Source organism: Alexandromys fortis, unplaced genomic scaffold (genome assembly GCF_014885135.2).
Source record: "Alexandromys fortis isolate MF-2015 unplaced genomic scaffold, M_Fortis_MF-2015_v1.1 scaffold_110, whole genome shotgun sequence".
NCBI lineage: Eukaryota > Metazoa > Chordata > Mammalia > Rodentia > Cricetidae > Alexandromys > Alexandromys fortis.
This window is the reverse complement of record NW_026068014.1, coordinates 3,977,190-3,991,319: the sequence shown is the minus strand read 5'-3', so window position 1 is coordinate 3,991,319 and position 14,130 is coordinate 3,977,190. Positions and strand designations below refer to the sequence as shown.

Below are 14,130 nucleotides of genomic sequence, written 5' to 3'. Positions count from 1 at the left end.
ACATATATATATATATACACACACATCATGTGTGTATTAGCATTGGGAGGAAAGAATAGATTAGCATAAACAAAGTTATTTACTGACAATGTAATCAAAAGAAACTTAAAGCATCAATCTTTAACATCAACCAAAGCAAACTCAATGTGCATTTGTGCATCGGCAAGACATCTCCCCCGTGTTCCCCAAGGTCTTGGTTTCCCCAGAGCATAAACAAATTATCTCCCAAGCAAGCAACTTGGTATTAATTATATGGTCCTAAAGGGAGTCACATTGGCTCCCCCTCCAGAACTCTCTGGAGCTTACACATTTGCCTTTTGCTACTAAATTTTTACATATTCATCTATATTTACAAATTTAAATTAGTGAAATTCATGAACAATATCATATTATATATATATATATATGAATTTATAATCCATGTGTATCTACTTCAGAAGGAAGGACCTGTGGTGGTCATGACGAGTACTTAATATAACCTTGGCTGTGCTAAGAAAACTTGGGCATCTTGAATGCAAATATGAGACACTGTCCTTTATTTGAACTATCATATGCTTTATTTACTTTTTTAAAATTTTGTAAATTCATTCAATGAGTTTTGGTCAAATTCACCCTCACTCCCCTTTTCCAACTCCCCTTCCACACCTTCCCAATTTCAAGTCTTCTTTTTCCCTCTATTTTGAAAACAACCTATTGGGTTCATTTGCAAATCTCTCTTTTAAAAGTCCCAGCCACCTAGAGCTGCTGCCTTTGGAAGATGTCATCATCCACCTACACACTTGGCACTAACCTTACTTAAACTGGACAAATTATCACTTTCCTTCTGTAGTTCCAATATTGACCAAACAGATAAACTTGCAACTTTGTATCATGTAAGATACATCAAAATACAGATTTATTATAATAGTTGAGGTTAAAAGTCTTTAATATCTTACTTAATCTATTAATTCCTTTTTATAACCTAAGTCTTCTCAATTGTAACAGTTAATAAAATATTTCAACATTCATTTTATCTTTTCTTGCCACAAAACAAAGCAAAACCAAGCATCAGTAAGAACAACAAATAACAAAACAAACAAAAATTCTGACGTCAAATTAAATATTAGCTGATTCTAAAATCTCTGTGCATTTTGCGAAAGGAAGATCAAGGCGTGTTACAGTTGAGCAAATCCCTAATTCTCAAGTGATATCAGTTATTAAGAATGGAGACTGATTCTTTGAGTCACTGTAAGGTGAATAGGAAGCATTCAGGGAACCCCAAAGGGTACCCCTCAATTATCAACAATCAGGATATGTTCATAAAAGATCATTCACCATCTGTGAACAGGGACTACCACTTGAACATACAGAGATCATTGTGTACTACTAAATAATCCTACGTTTTAATTGCAGGATGGAGATAGCTTAAATTATCCATCCTAAATGGTATTTGTGAATCTTTGAGACTACTTAGTTCACCAAATGAAACAACTTGTGGCCTCTATTAAAAAGAGAATTAAAACATGGTTTTTCACAGACACTTCTAACTTCATTCCGTAGAAAGCAAAGATGCATTAAAAATCATAAAGGTGCCTCCCCTTCCAACACTCAGGAATATCGCCCTTTAAATTTTCATTTCTCCTATCATCCATTTCCTTTCAAAATGCTTACTGAGCCTCATTATAAAATACTATTAGCACATGCAGGGACAGACAGCTGTTTAAACTTTCTGGGGTAAGGGGTGTTCTTTTAAAGACTACGAAATGCAAAGTTCTTTTTGTGCTCTAACTAAGGCTTTCTGGAGAAACTTAGAACGAACCAGCAAAACCCAATTATTTTAAGCAGCTTTTTAGATGACTTAGTATGAACTTTTCTAATTATGATAATAAGTTATCTGTCCACAGGCCTTAGTGTCTACGAATGATTTAAGGCATGATTATGGCCTCAATCTGAGATGCTTGGGATATGCCTGCTGCTACATTTGATGGGTCTTCCTTATATGAAGACACATAATTTCCTCAGTAAAGTCTTTTATTTATTTGTTAGCCAATCCCGCTTTGTTTCCAATAAATTTTTCTTTATTGACAGCACGTTGCCAATCTCTTTCCACTCTTTGATCCTGACTGTGCTTATTGGCTTGGCATCCAGCCAGTATTCATGGGGACCCCTTACATTTAATCACAATAGAAAGGTGATTAGAGAGAAAGATGATCACGAATTAAGGTTGGGAAGAGTGTAAGATGTGGCAATGGATATGAACAGTGAAACCATTTTACATGAGGTAGAATAAGTATATTTTATTTATTATATGGAAAAGGAAAACATTTTGTTTTTCAAAAGTTATAGAAGCCATGCCAGTCACTGTAACTCACATCAAGGAGAAATCACCAGTAGATTCCTAGTGAAAACCAGGAGGTGATATAGTACTGTTTCTGAGACTCTGTCATCAGGCTGGCCTGGAACTCACCAAATAGCCCAGGCGTCCTTAAACCTGTAGTGGTCATCCTGTCTCTACTATACGTTTTTTTTTTTTTTTTTTTCATTTCTGATCATCCCTAATGCCAAACAAAATTGCCATCCAACATCATTGTAGAAAGGTTTCTTTAGTTAACCTCAAACTTATCCACTCATCTTGATTTAGATAGCTCATATCTTTGGAATTGATCACTATTATCTCTTTCCTCTTCCCCACTCCCCAAGTCTTAAGAGACAGTCAGTCCTACAATCACATCACCAACTCCTAGGAAGAACCAGTTACCATAACTATTTCCACGTTATATTGGGATGATTGATTACTTTAACAAGGATATCTGAATTTCAGGACATGGTTTACAATTGGCAAAACAACTGCTAAACCAAAAGTATCCTCTGCAATGAGTTAGGCAGAGAACTCCTGAAGTTTTCTGTAAGTTCTGATGACAACGTTACTTTTGAATAGGCATTTAAAACCAGGTCAAGTAAAATGGGCAGAGGCTACAAATGCCTTTTGTATTTGAAGATATAGTCACTTATTTTATTCCTCTTAGGAAATTCCTGACACTTAACTCCTATTTAATTTACATTTCTGTTTTGTTTGTGTTTGTTGTTTCCTTTGTCCTTAGCACCTGTCCTTGAGGATAATAATAATAATAATAATAATAATAATAAAATAATAATATTCTGCTACAGATCTGGAGGTAGGAAATGTGCATGATCTCTGGGAATTAGAAAAGATGGATTTAAGAATTCAGACTTTGTATGCTTTTTTTCTTTCATTTGTCATTTAGACAGCATCATTCCTACAGCCCAGGCTAACCTTGACCTCGGGAACATCCAGCCTCAGTCTCCCAAATGCTGACAGGTTTGGAGCATGCGCTGCCTCCTTGATCTCTACTGTGTCTTTGCTCATGACCGTACCTATCATAATTTCATGCAGCACCTCTGACTCTGCTCAGTCTCTTTTAAAACCCTTTGAAATAACTCCTTAGAATCCGAGTTTTCAAGCGGTTTAACCTTATAGGAATGGCTGTGAATTCCACCCCAAAATAAAGCCTGAATGTCATACAGTGAATATTATAGGCTGTGCTACGTCTTAAACAACACTTTCTTAAATAAAATACAAACAAATAGGCAGCCACGTCAAAATTCCATACAGAAGGCATAAGAACTAGAGAACAGTAGACCTCCAAGCACTAACTCAGTGTTCAGTAGAGGTGCGAGCTTTCTTAGCCCAGGACAACGTGCTGTTTTGTGAAGAAAGTTATTTCCCAACCTGCCTCTGGATTCAGTCATCATCAACAGTTCCCAAATCGGGCAGGAATGGTGCAAGCAAGCAACCCAGGAGCTCCTGGTTGTCCCTCAAGAATAACAAAGGAGATTCTGTAGAAGTTTTACATCTATCAAGCAGCAAGTATGTCTATAGATATTCAGTTCATTGCTTCATTCAGAAAATAGAAGCTAAGATTTATCAGCTCCTTAGTCACACATGAAATGATTCAGCCCGCTCGTACACCCAGAGCTGGGAGCAAGCTGCTCTTGCGTTCATGCTCTCTCCTGTTATACAAACAGCACGGAGCTGGCTGTGTGGGTTCTCTTATTGTGTCAAATCAAACTCATCTTACCTCGACTTCCTTGCTCTTCTCTTTGTTTCGGCCCACTGAGCTTCTCCCATTGCTGGCTGTCTCCCGGGCAGGGATTACAGAAATCTGGTGGAGGGGCATATTGGCAGGGCTGCAGGTGGCCAAACCCTGATTGGACGCCTTATGGCTTCACACGCCCTGAGAAGCTCACCTGCAGAACTGTTCATATCCTTGCTTTGCCAAACTTGGACCTAAATAAAAAGGAGGAAAATAGTGTTGGAGACACTGTACAGCAGTGGCCAAGCACACTGAAAGGAAATTTTTTTAAAATATGTAGGGGATAAGCCAAGGAGTATCACATTTCTCAGAAGGACGATTCACTGCAAGTCATAACTGCACTGCTTTGTCACTCAATCCCCCCCCTCCCCTAAGAGCATCATGGGAGACAATTCAATTTCTACGGTACCTAATAACTGTCATGGAAACCAAGGAAACCCAGGTCTCATGGGCCCTTATTAACAACTGCTCCTTTTTAATGGCACAGACTCCCACATGTGCAGCGACTGACACAGGCTTTTGTTTCTGCCCAGATCCTTAGGAGTCTCCGGAACACCCAGAGACATGCATCCTGCTGACAAGCTAAGTAAGCAGAAGGCTGAGAAGCTTAGTGTCCTATTTGGACACAAATCTCTTCCTCGAAAGGCTGGGCTGGCTGCCTGTGTCACGACTCTCCTTCATGCAGCTACAATAATCTGCTTAGGTCAAAGGAGCTGCCTGTCCTGGAGAGCATTACCTGAGCTGCAAAGAAAAGAAAGGGGGTGGGGGAGAGAAGGGGAGAAATGAGAAGAAGGGGAAAGAGGAAGAGAGAAGAAGGGAGTGGAAAGAGAGGGAAAGGAGGAGAGAAGAGAGAAATGGAGAAGAAGAAGAAGAAAGGAGAGAGGGGAAAGAGGAAGGAAGAGAGTGGGGTTAGGGAAATGGAAAAGGGGGACTAAGGAGAGAGAGGGAGAGGGGAAGAAAGGGGAAGGAAGAGAGTGGAGCTAGGGTAATGGAGAAGAGGGATAAGGGAGAGAAAGGGCGGAAAAGGAAAAAAGAAAAGGAGAGAAAGAGGGGCCTGGAGGAGAGAGAGATAAAGTCATGGAAGGAGGTAAAAAAGAAGGTAGAGAAGGCCGAGAAGAGAGGAGAGGAGTAAGAGAGGGGAAGAAAGGAAGGGAAGGGTAAGGTTGAAGAGACAGATGGAATCTGAGGGGGAGAGATGAATAAAGGAATGGGAGAAGACATGAGAAAAGAGGAGAAGAGGAAGGAAATGAGGCTGAGGGAGACTTGTTGGGCAGGGACAAGTCCTAGGAAGAGAGGGACCAAAGCAGGAGCAGAGAGGGTGGAAGGAAAAGTGAGGGAAGAGGGAAGCATGGCATCTCCCTAACCAACACCAGGAGTAGGAGAGCCACACCCTGCCTGATGAAGCACAGACCCACCCCACGGACCTCAGTTCTGCTTGCGGTAACTTCTGTGCTCTCTGGAGAGCATTGGTTTGATTCGTATGTAAACATTGTCCTCTTAGGAAGATAAAATGATTTGGAGAAAGTGAAACAGAATTTCTGCATTTCTGCTCTTCAAATTACAAAAAAAAGAAAAAAGAAAAAAGAAAAAGAAAAGGAAAGAAAAAACAAACAAAAAAACCCAATATTTTGAAAACAGTCCATGTGAGATCTTCACAGGTAGTCACTGCGACCCATCTCCAGCTATCTTTGTATTTTATATCAACAATGCCATTTCCAATAAGATGCTACAGTTTCTTTAGACTCAGGACAGAGATAAAATATAGCTGAGATAGCTCTGTCAATGACAATAATATAAAAGTTACTCATGAAAAGACTGTCAAAATAAAAACTCATTTTAATCTAAACATCTGCACTGAATTAAATACGTCTATGTATTTTCAAATTTGGACAAAGTATGCATTACTCTTATCCAAGCCAGTCACCTTCATGTGGTTCACTCCCTGCTCTCTATCTGGTCCATCTGAAGAGACTTTAAAAAGCACAGTTAATAGGGAACCTGAAATGACCCTATCCAATAGCAATACTGACGAATATCTTGCATATCACCATAGAACCTTCATCTGGTGATGGATGGAGATAGAGACAGAGACCCACACTGGAGCACTGGACTGAGCTCCCAAGGTCCCAATGAGGAGCAGAAGGAGGGAGAACATGAGCAAGGAAGTCAGGACCACGAGACAGTGGGCCTGATCACCAAGGCCAGCTGGACTGTGACTGAAAAAGCATGGGATAAAACCGGACTCTCTGAACATGGCGAACAATGAGGGCTGATGAGAAGCCAAGGACAATGGCACGGGGTTTTGATCCTACTTCATGTTCCGCCTTGGTGGGAGCCTAGCCAGTTTGGACGTTCACCTTCCTAGACATGGACTGCTCTTTGGACTGGAGAGGCAGGGGGAGAGGAGTGGGGGAGGGGGAGAAGGGTGGGAGGAGGCGGAGGGAAATGGGAGGCTGGGAGGAGGCAGAAACTTTTTTTTTCTCAATAAAAATTAAAAAAAAAAAATCACAGTTAACCTGAAGCCAAGCTGGTGTGGTTTGGGGTTCATCGTGAGCATCTGAAATGAACTTTTTGCTGAACAGTCCATGACTCCTACACAGCGGATCTTCAGAACCACCTAGCCCAGCACTCAAGCAGCCCTTAGTACAGTAGAAGCACACATGGAGATTGACCTGTTGCTATAGAATCCTTTCTGAGAGTAGAAGCGGGCTGCACTGCACTGAGTGTTCATCAGTCTCGGTTTGCAAAGAATGCAGAAACTTGCATGAAGGGACCGTGTGAGGCTTGCCTCTTCCAAAACTTCCGTGCTTTATTCTCATTACTCAGAAGACAAAGGCACAGAGTTCGAGGCCTGCTTGGTACGGAGCATGAAACAGTATGAAGCTAATCCATATGAAGCTAAATTGATGTTGATTAAGCATGCTGTGGTTTAAGAGTCCCATCTGTGTCCCGTAACTGTGAAAAAAACACATCCTTCCTTAAAAGCAATTGTTAATCCCTTCATCCAGGACTGTCTTCATTAAGAGGAGGCTGGCAATGGAAGACCATAAATCTAATAGTCTGTGGAAAATACAAATGTAAATTATAAACTTCTTTGGGAAAGTCTTATTGCCAGTGTTTACTCTACAGAAGCCTCTGGAAACAGCCAAGGCAATTTTCCAGATAAAGTTAGAATATGGTACTTTTCTCTAAAATATTCATTAAAGTTACAGGAAAGGTGATTTCTAGCTTGAGTTAACAGAGTGCCTGTCTTAATCCTATACTTCATTATGCATGTAGGGTGATCCTTTGTTTACTGTGAGATTCTTTTTGAAACTAAGATTTAAAATTTAACTTAGTTTGAGTTATATGCTTGAGTTACTTCAATTTGCAATCTTTTATTCTGACATTAGGATTACGAATCAAATTTCAGGGAAAACATTTATTTCTTAGACTGTTTTGCACATTAGACAAGAGAATGTCTACTGAATCTTTTCAATCAACTATTGAGAGTTCAGAAAAATTGATAAACAATCTAAATTTTTATTAAGAATTGTGATAAACTGAGATAAAGTTGGGTGATAGCTATTGGGGCAGAAAAAGATGTGTTTCAACACTTCATTTGAATATTTGTCTGGCTTGGAACAGCCATCACTTGTGTCGGTGGTGTGTGTTCCTCTAGGCTGTTCCTCAGGCAGCTACTGAAAGGCTTCACAACCAGAGTGTGAAGTCTCTGGGGCAAACATCTCATGTAACAATTGAAAGCTCGGGAACTGCTGGGGATTGCAGCTCTCCGATGGGAGTCCAGGCAGATTACACAGTCATTAACCCCATGGAGTAAAGGAGGAGCCCTGCATCCCATAGCTGTGCGCTAACAATCTGCAGGCAATGGCCGCACTATCAAAGAGGAGCATTTCAGCAGACTAGTGTCCTCACAAATCCACACAATCAGATTTATAAATGGAACTCTGGAAACATTGGACTATAATTACTGATGAAGCTGTCGTGAAACTTCACCGCTGCCTGGACCCAGTCTGTGTTGCCTCTGTGTTCTGACTACTAGCCCTGGGGTTTTGGACCACCACTACATTGCTTACCTCTGCCTTCTGATTCCAGCGCTATAGGTACTAACTCTAACACTCATGACCACAGCTTCCCCCAAGACTTCTGCTTTGCTGCTGTTTTCCGCAAAGACTTTTAAAAGACAAATAAAGCAAGCAGTACATCTGATCCTCTTCCCTGAAACACATCTCAGTCTTCACAGGATCAATACATGAGTGTGGAAAGCTAACAGGCTGGTCTTCATGGCAATTACGCAAGAAAGGAGCTATCAGGCAAAGACAGGAAGCAAGAAAACACGCTGACTGACAGACTGATAGTTCAGTCCAATAAACATTGGCTGAGCATCGCCTAGGATTTTCACCATACTGGGAAGAGGCATCACACGGAAATCTTAAACACAATTTCCATGTCCCAGGAATTGAGTGTGCCCGTAAGAAAATGAGTAAATCATTTTTTTTTAAATAGTGACACCCTACAACTAATAATGTTTAAAATTTGTGAAATACTGAGTGTAAACACCAGAAAAACTTCAGTAACAGGAAGTCACAAGACTCAAAGAACCAGGCTTGGGTAAGACAAGACATTATTTGAAATACCACAGAGTTGGCATTTGTCCGTGTTTGCTTCTCTGCTGCTGTAGCAGAACACTGATCAGAAGCAACTGGGGAACACACAGCAGGGTTTATTTCAGCTTACAGGTCGCAGCCCTTTATCAGGCCAAAACAGGGAAGGAACTCACACAGGAATCCAAACCTGGAGGCAGAACTGGCCAAGAGGCCATGAAGGGAATCTGCTTGCTGCCTTGATTTCCATGACTTCTTCAGACTACCTTCTTATAAAGCCAATACCTCCTGACAAGTGATGACCACCAAAGGCTGCCCACATCAATCAAAGCATAAAAGTACACTAAGAGAGGGGCTGGACCACAGAGTGCAGGAGCTTCTTTGTTGGTTTCAGTTTTGTTTTGTTTTTCTAGTTCAGAACCTTTTAACTGTTCTACTGGGCACATCACAAGCTTCTGCAGCTATGATAAACGCAGGTATGGTACATCTCAAGCCGGTAGTAGAACTTACATGCCAGTGTGGTGTTGGTTTTTATAACATTCAAAAATCTAAGAGTTCTTGAGCTATCGAGTCTCAAACCAAGCTTCCACAGTTCCTGAGGAAGCCAAGCACTACGTAAAATGGCCAAGGATGTGGCAATTGCTCAGGCAACTCAACTGGAAATCTCAGCAGTCCCAATATGGTTCTTAAGACCTGAAGGATTCCTGGAGCGATATTGGTGTTCAGTTTATATTTGAATCCCAGTGAAGCAGGTCTTAATATGTGACCTGCAGTGAAGGAGTGCAGCAACCACAGAATAAATAATAAACTTGTTAGCAAGAATGGAGTTAACACAACTCCTGCATCTAAGTCTCAGCAAACATTATGGGAGAAATTTTAAGAGCCAGGGGAGTCTGCTGTATGATTTTGTCTTATAGAAATGAAAAGGAAACTATACCTATGATATCTGAACTGTAAGCCTACCAAACCAAGACCTGAACAAGCAGAGTAGTTCCTCGAAAGCTAAAGGCTGTGGAGAGGGAAAATTAGTCTCCCCTAGTGATGATCGTCTGGGAGAGACTGGTTATACAATGCAAAGTGATCAGCCCTGAAATCACATCAAAGCACACTACCCAGACTCAGGTTGTATTTAGATAGTTGTGTGTGTGTGTGTGTGTGTGTGTGCACATGCGTGCGTGCCTGCCTGCCTGCCTGCCTGCATGTGTACAACAATACTAACCAAAGAAAATGAAGTCATCAATTTGAGGGGTGGCACGGGAGAGATTGGAGTGGGAAAAGGGAAATGAAGGAGTTATGTAATTATATTGTAATTGAAAGGAATTTTTGAAAGCTTTTTATAATAGAGCTACAAAAAAGTGAACAAGGAGGAGAAAACAGAGGAAGAAAGGCAGGAAGTTTTCCTTCTTCTGTGTTCTTTATTTCTGGGTTGCTAGCCACATTTAGGATGGGTCTTCCCACTTCAAATAATCTGATTTAGAAAGTCTGTCATAGAAAAGCCAGCAGTTTGCATTTCAGTTACTTCTGGACTCAGTCAAGTTGCCATCACACAGGGCACTGTGAATTTTCCCTCGAGTCTTCTAAAGAGGGAGCTTTGGCCACTTAGTGGAGTGTGGGAGAGCTGGTGTACAAGAAAATCAGTTGCCACCTGCACAGTCTATGATTCAGCAAGACTGTGATTGAGTTGACATTTCCTTGCAAATCCATAAGTAGCAGCTAAAGTGGTGACTGTGTATTTCTTCTGTATTGAAAATGTTTCTGTATTTTAAGAAAAGAACAATAGAAGCCATTTGAGAAAGACTAGCATCTGAGAATTATTTCCTCCAATTCGGCTACTAACATTCAACTTCATCCTTCTCCCACTTAGTTCTCTGAGATGCTAGCTTCTCTGAAACATGCAGCCCAGGCACTTTACCTGCTCAGTATTCCAAACCATAGCACAGGCAACTAGATTGTGGTGGCTGGCCATTCGAGGCAAATACTTTTCTGAGAAAGACTTTTCTTCCGGTGGTTTTGCTGCTGGATACTTTCCTTAGAGACAAAGCAGATCTTGGACCCCCTTCTTCCGTAGCTTTCGCTCCTTCTGGCTGGAGGGGCATCGCTGGATTGTCTTGTTGCATTAACCCTGGGTAGAACATGTCCTGCTGTCACCACTCTTGGAGGGGTCCATCATCTAATACGTTTCCTAGATACCATCATTCATTCCTGTCCTAGAGAGATTCCATGAGCTTTCGTACCTTGGTCTTTCCTTGACTCTTCCAACTTAAAACTTATGAATAGCAAGAATTCAATATTAATCATATGACTTTCTCTTTTCTTGACTATTCTTTATATATCATATAAAAACCTCTTCCCAATACAGAATGAAACAATCAAGATCAAGATTTCTTTTCATGATTGCTCATAGCATTTTAGTTTTATAGATTATGTTTAAGAATCTGATCTCTTTTGAGTTAGGTTTCTGTAAGGTATTATGTGATATAAATGTTAATTTAATGAGCTGTGCATATGCAATTATAGCATCATTTGTTTTAATGAAAAACATATTACAAAACAATTATTTTTACATGAAAAAGCCTTAGAATTGTCACAATTATTCTCTCCAATCCTTGGTATTATTTTGTTATGTATTTTACTTTCCATATGTTATTTAAAAAGCAGAATATAATATTGCTTCGTATTGACTGTTTCCTCTGCCTTTCAGAAGTTCCTAAGCTTCAGGAAGTCCTAAGTAGGTATTATTGTTCTCAATGTCTGTGCAACTGGTATTATATTACTTCCCTACTTTGTCTTCTATAAGGTCCAGTATGGTTGGTTTATGTACATGTTTTTATGTACATGTAACAGTTGTTTAAATATAATACTCATGGCAATTCTCACATCACTCAAAACTCTGTAGGCATTAGCCATCAATCTCCTATAAAAATACACCAGAAGTTTCTAGTGCTATTTTAAAAATCTAGAAACCTAGTAGTACTGTGTCCCAAGGCTACTGTTTCCCTTAGAAATCCAGTGGCTACACAGGACTGATTTAATGTGGTTGAAGTGGACTTTTCTAATGCAGTCAGCCACACTTCCAGGGTTGGACTCATCTTGCACTGTAGGACATAATCTATTCTTTGTCCCAGAGTGTTATTGGGCTGGCCTGGTATAATGTGTCTTTGGTTGTGAGTTACTGAACTCAACAAGCTTTAAACAATTTCTTCTTCTGATTGAACATGATAAGTGATAACAGTTGTTTAAATATAATACTCATGGCAATTCTCACATCTCTCAAAACTCTGTAGGCATTAGCCATCAATCTCCTATAAAAATACACCAGAAGTTTCTAATGCTATTTTAAAAATCTAGATTTATTTTAAAATATTTACTTGTGGTAGATGTGACTTCTTATAAAACATAGTTTTAAACATAGTATTTCTTGAATAAAACAATTTGTGAAAACATATTCTTTTCCTTTAAAGGTTTCTGTATTTCATAATGTTTTACAAGTGAAAAATATAGTAGCTGGTAATACAAATACTCATAAAAGAGAAATGCGAATAAGTGATAGCCTTCTAAATGCATTATAGAACAAACGTGTATGCTTGTGCTTCCTCTGATGATGTCCTCAGTTATTTTAATCACTACACACAATTAGCTCCATTTCAAAAATATAGTTAGGATAATATGAGAATGAAACAAATATTGGAAGCCATAACAAAGTATGTTATTTTCTGGAGAAAAACAAAAATTCTACCTGCTTTCAAAATTTAAAACAGGAGTTTATGTATTTTTCTATCTTCTTTTAAAGTTTTGTGTTTGATTTTATTTTTTGTAGTTTTTTTTTTTTATTAAAATTTTCCACCTCCTCACCTCCTCCCATTTCCCTCTCCTTCCCCCTACCCTTTTCTTCTTCCCATTCCAGTCCAAAGAGCATTCAGGATTCCCTGTCCTGTGGAAAGTCCAAGATCCCCCCCCCCCATCCTAGTCTAGGAAGGTGCGCATCTAAACAGACTAGGCTCCCAAAAAGCCAATACATGCTGTAGGATCAAAACCCAGTGCCATTATCCTTGGCTTCTCAGTTAGCCCTCATTGACCACCATGTTCAGAGAGTCCAGGATCCTGCAATACCACTCTTGGGAATATACCCAAGAGATGCCCTATCATACTACAAAAGCATTTGTTCAACTATGTTCATAGCAGCATTATTTGTAATAGCCAGAACCTGGAAACAACCTAGATGCCCTTCAATGGAAGAATGGATAAAGAAAGTGTGGAATATATACACACTAGAGTACTACGCTGTGGTAAAAAACAATGACATCTTGAATTTTGCATGCAAATGGATAGAAATAGAAAACACTATCCTGAGTGAGGTAACCCAGACCGAAAAAGATGAATATGGTATGTACTCACTCATAACTGGATTCTAGCCATAAATAAAGGACATTGAGCCTATAATTCATGATCCTAGAGAAGCTAAATAAGAAGGTGAACCCAAAGAAAAACATATAGTTATCCTCTTGGATAATGGAAGTAGATCTATCTTCTTTTAAACTTCAAAGTGAAGCAAGTCCAACTGGAGAACTGTTTGTCCCACCCACATGTGTATTTACAGCCCACTACTATAGCTTGAAGCTTAGCATCCCATGCTGGTCCTTGTGCCCCACGAGTGTCAGGGCGGAGTAGAGCTTCTGGTTGCCTCCTCCCTTTGGAAGCTTGCATGGTGCCTTCTGGTACCAAATTTCAAAAACAAACAAACAAAATAAATAAAAAAGTAAACAAGAAAACCCCAAAAGAGTGAAGCAAAAGCATTTTTAGTTTTTCAATTGAGAAGAAACTTAAAGCTATTTATTTGCTAAAGAAGCAATGCTTCTATTTGCCCTCGGAGATCACGGTCATTTGCCCTTCACTTGCATCTTCCTTTAAGATGAAACTTCCTCTTCATTGAAATATTTCTTGTGAGGGATTCTCCCAATGCAAAGGAAGTAATGTAAACCCCAAGAACATATGTGAGTGTCACCCATTTTAATTACATTGAAGCAACTCCATCTCGTGTTTACCGTGTTGCAGAATGCTATTAGGGCCTGCGTGATATGCAGGGAAGCATGAGGAACCAGCATTGCAGGGGAGTTAAGATTGATAGACCAGGCTCTACGTGGTGATTAGGGAAATAAACTACGGCTCGTAACCTGTGCGGTACAGATAACAACTGCGACGTAATTTTCAGCATGAGTGAATCAGTATGGTCGAGTGACAGAAATTTCCCTGTGAATGTGAGATTACAATGGAGGGCTGAAAGGATGAGAGAAAATGGAAGTGCTTAGAAGAAAATGAGTTGATAAGAAAAAAATGTGAAGACCTGCATTTTATAGACTATTCTTTGGTTTATCAGAAAAAAAAAAAAACAACAGTAACAAAAGCCACCAGAACTAGAGGCGATAAATTTACCC

General features: G+C 39.8%; 1 protein-coding gene across 1 annotated transcript in view; it reads right to left on the bottom strand.

The window, feature by feature from the left end:
• Positions 1-4,178, bottom strand: part of Marchf1 (membrane associated ring-CH-type finger 1) — a 447,397-nt gene extending 443,219 nt beyond the window's left edge. Inside the window, exon 1 of the mRNA XM_050162239.1 lies at positions 4,080-4,178. Coding sequence (XP_050018196.1) covers positions 4,080-4,178 — 99 coding nt within the window. The remainder of the gene's footprint in view (positions 1-4,079) is intronic.
• Between the last annotated feature and the right edge of the window lie 9,952 nt (positions 4,179-14,130).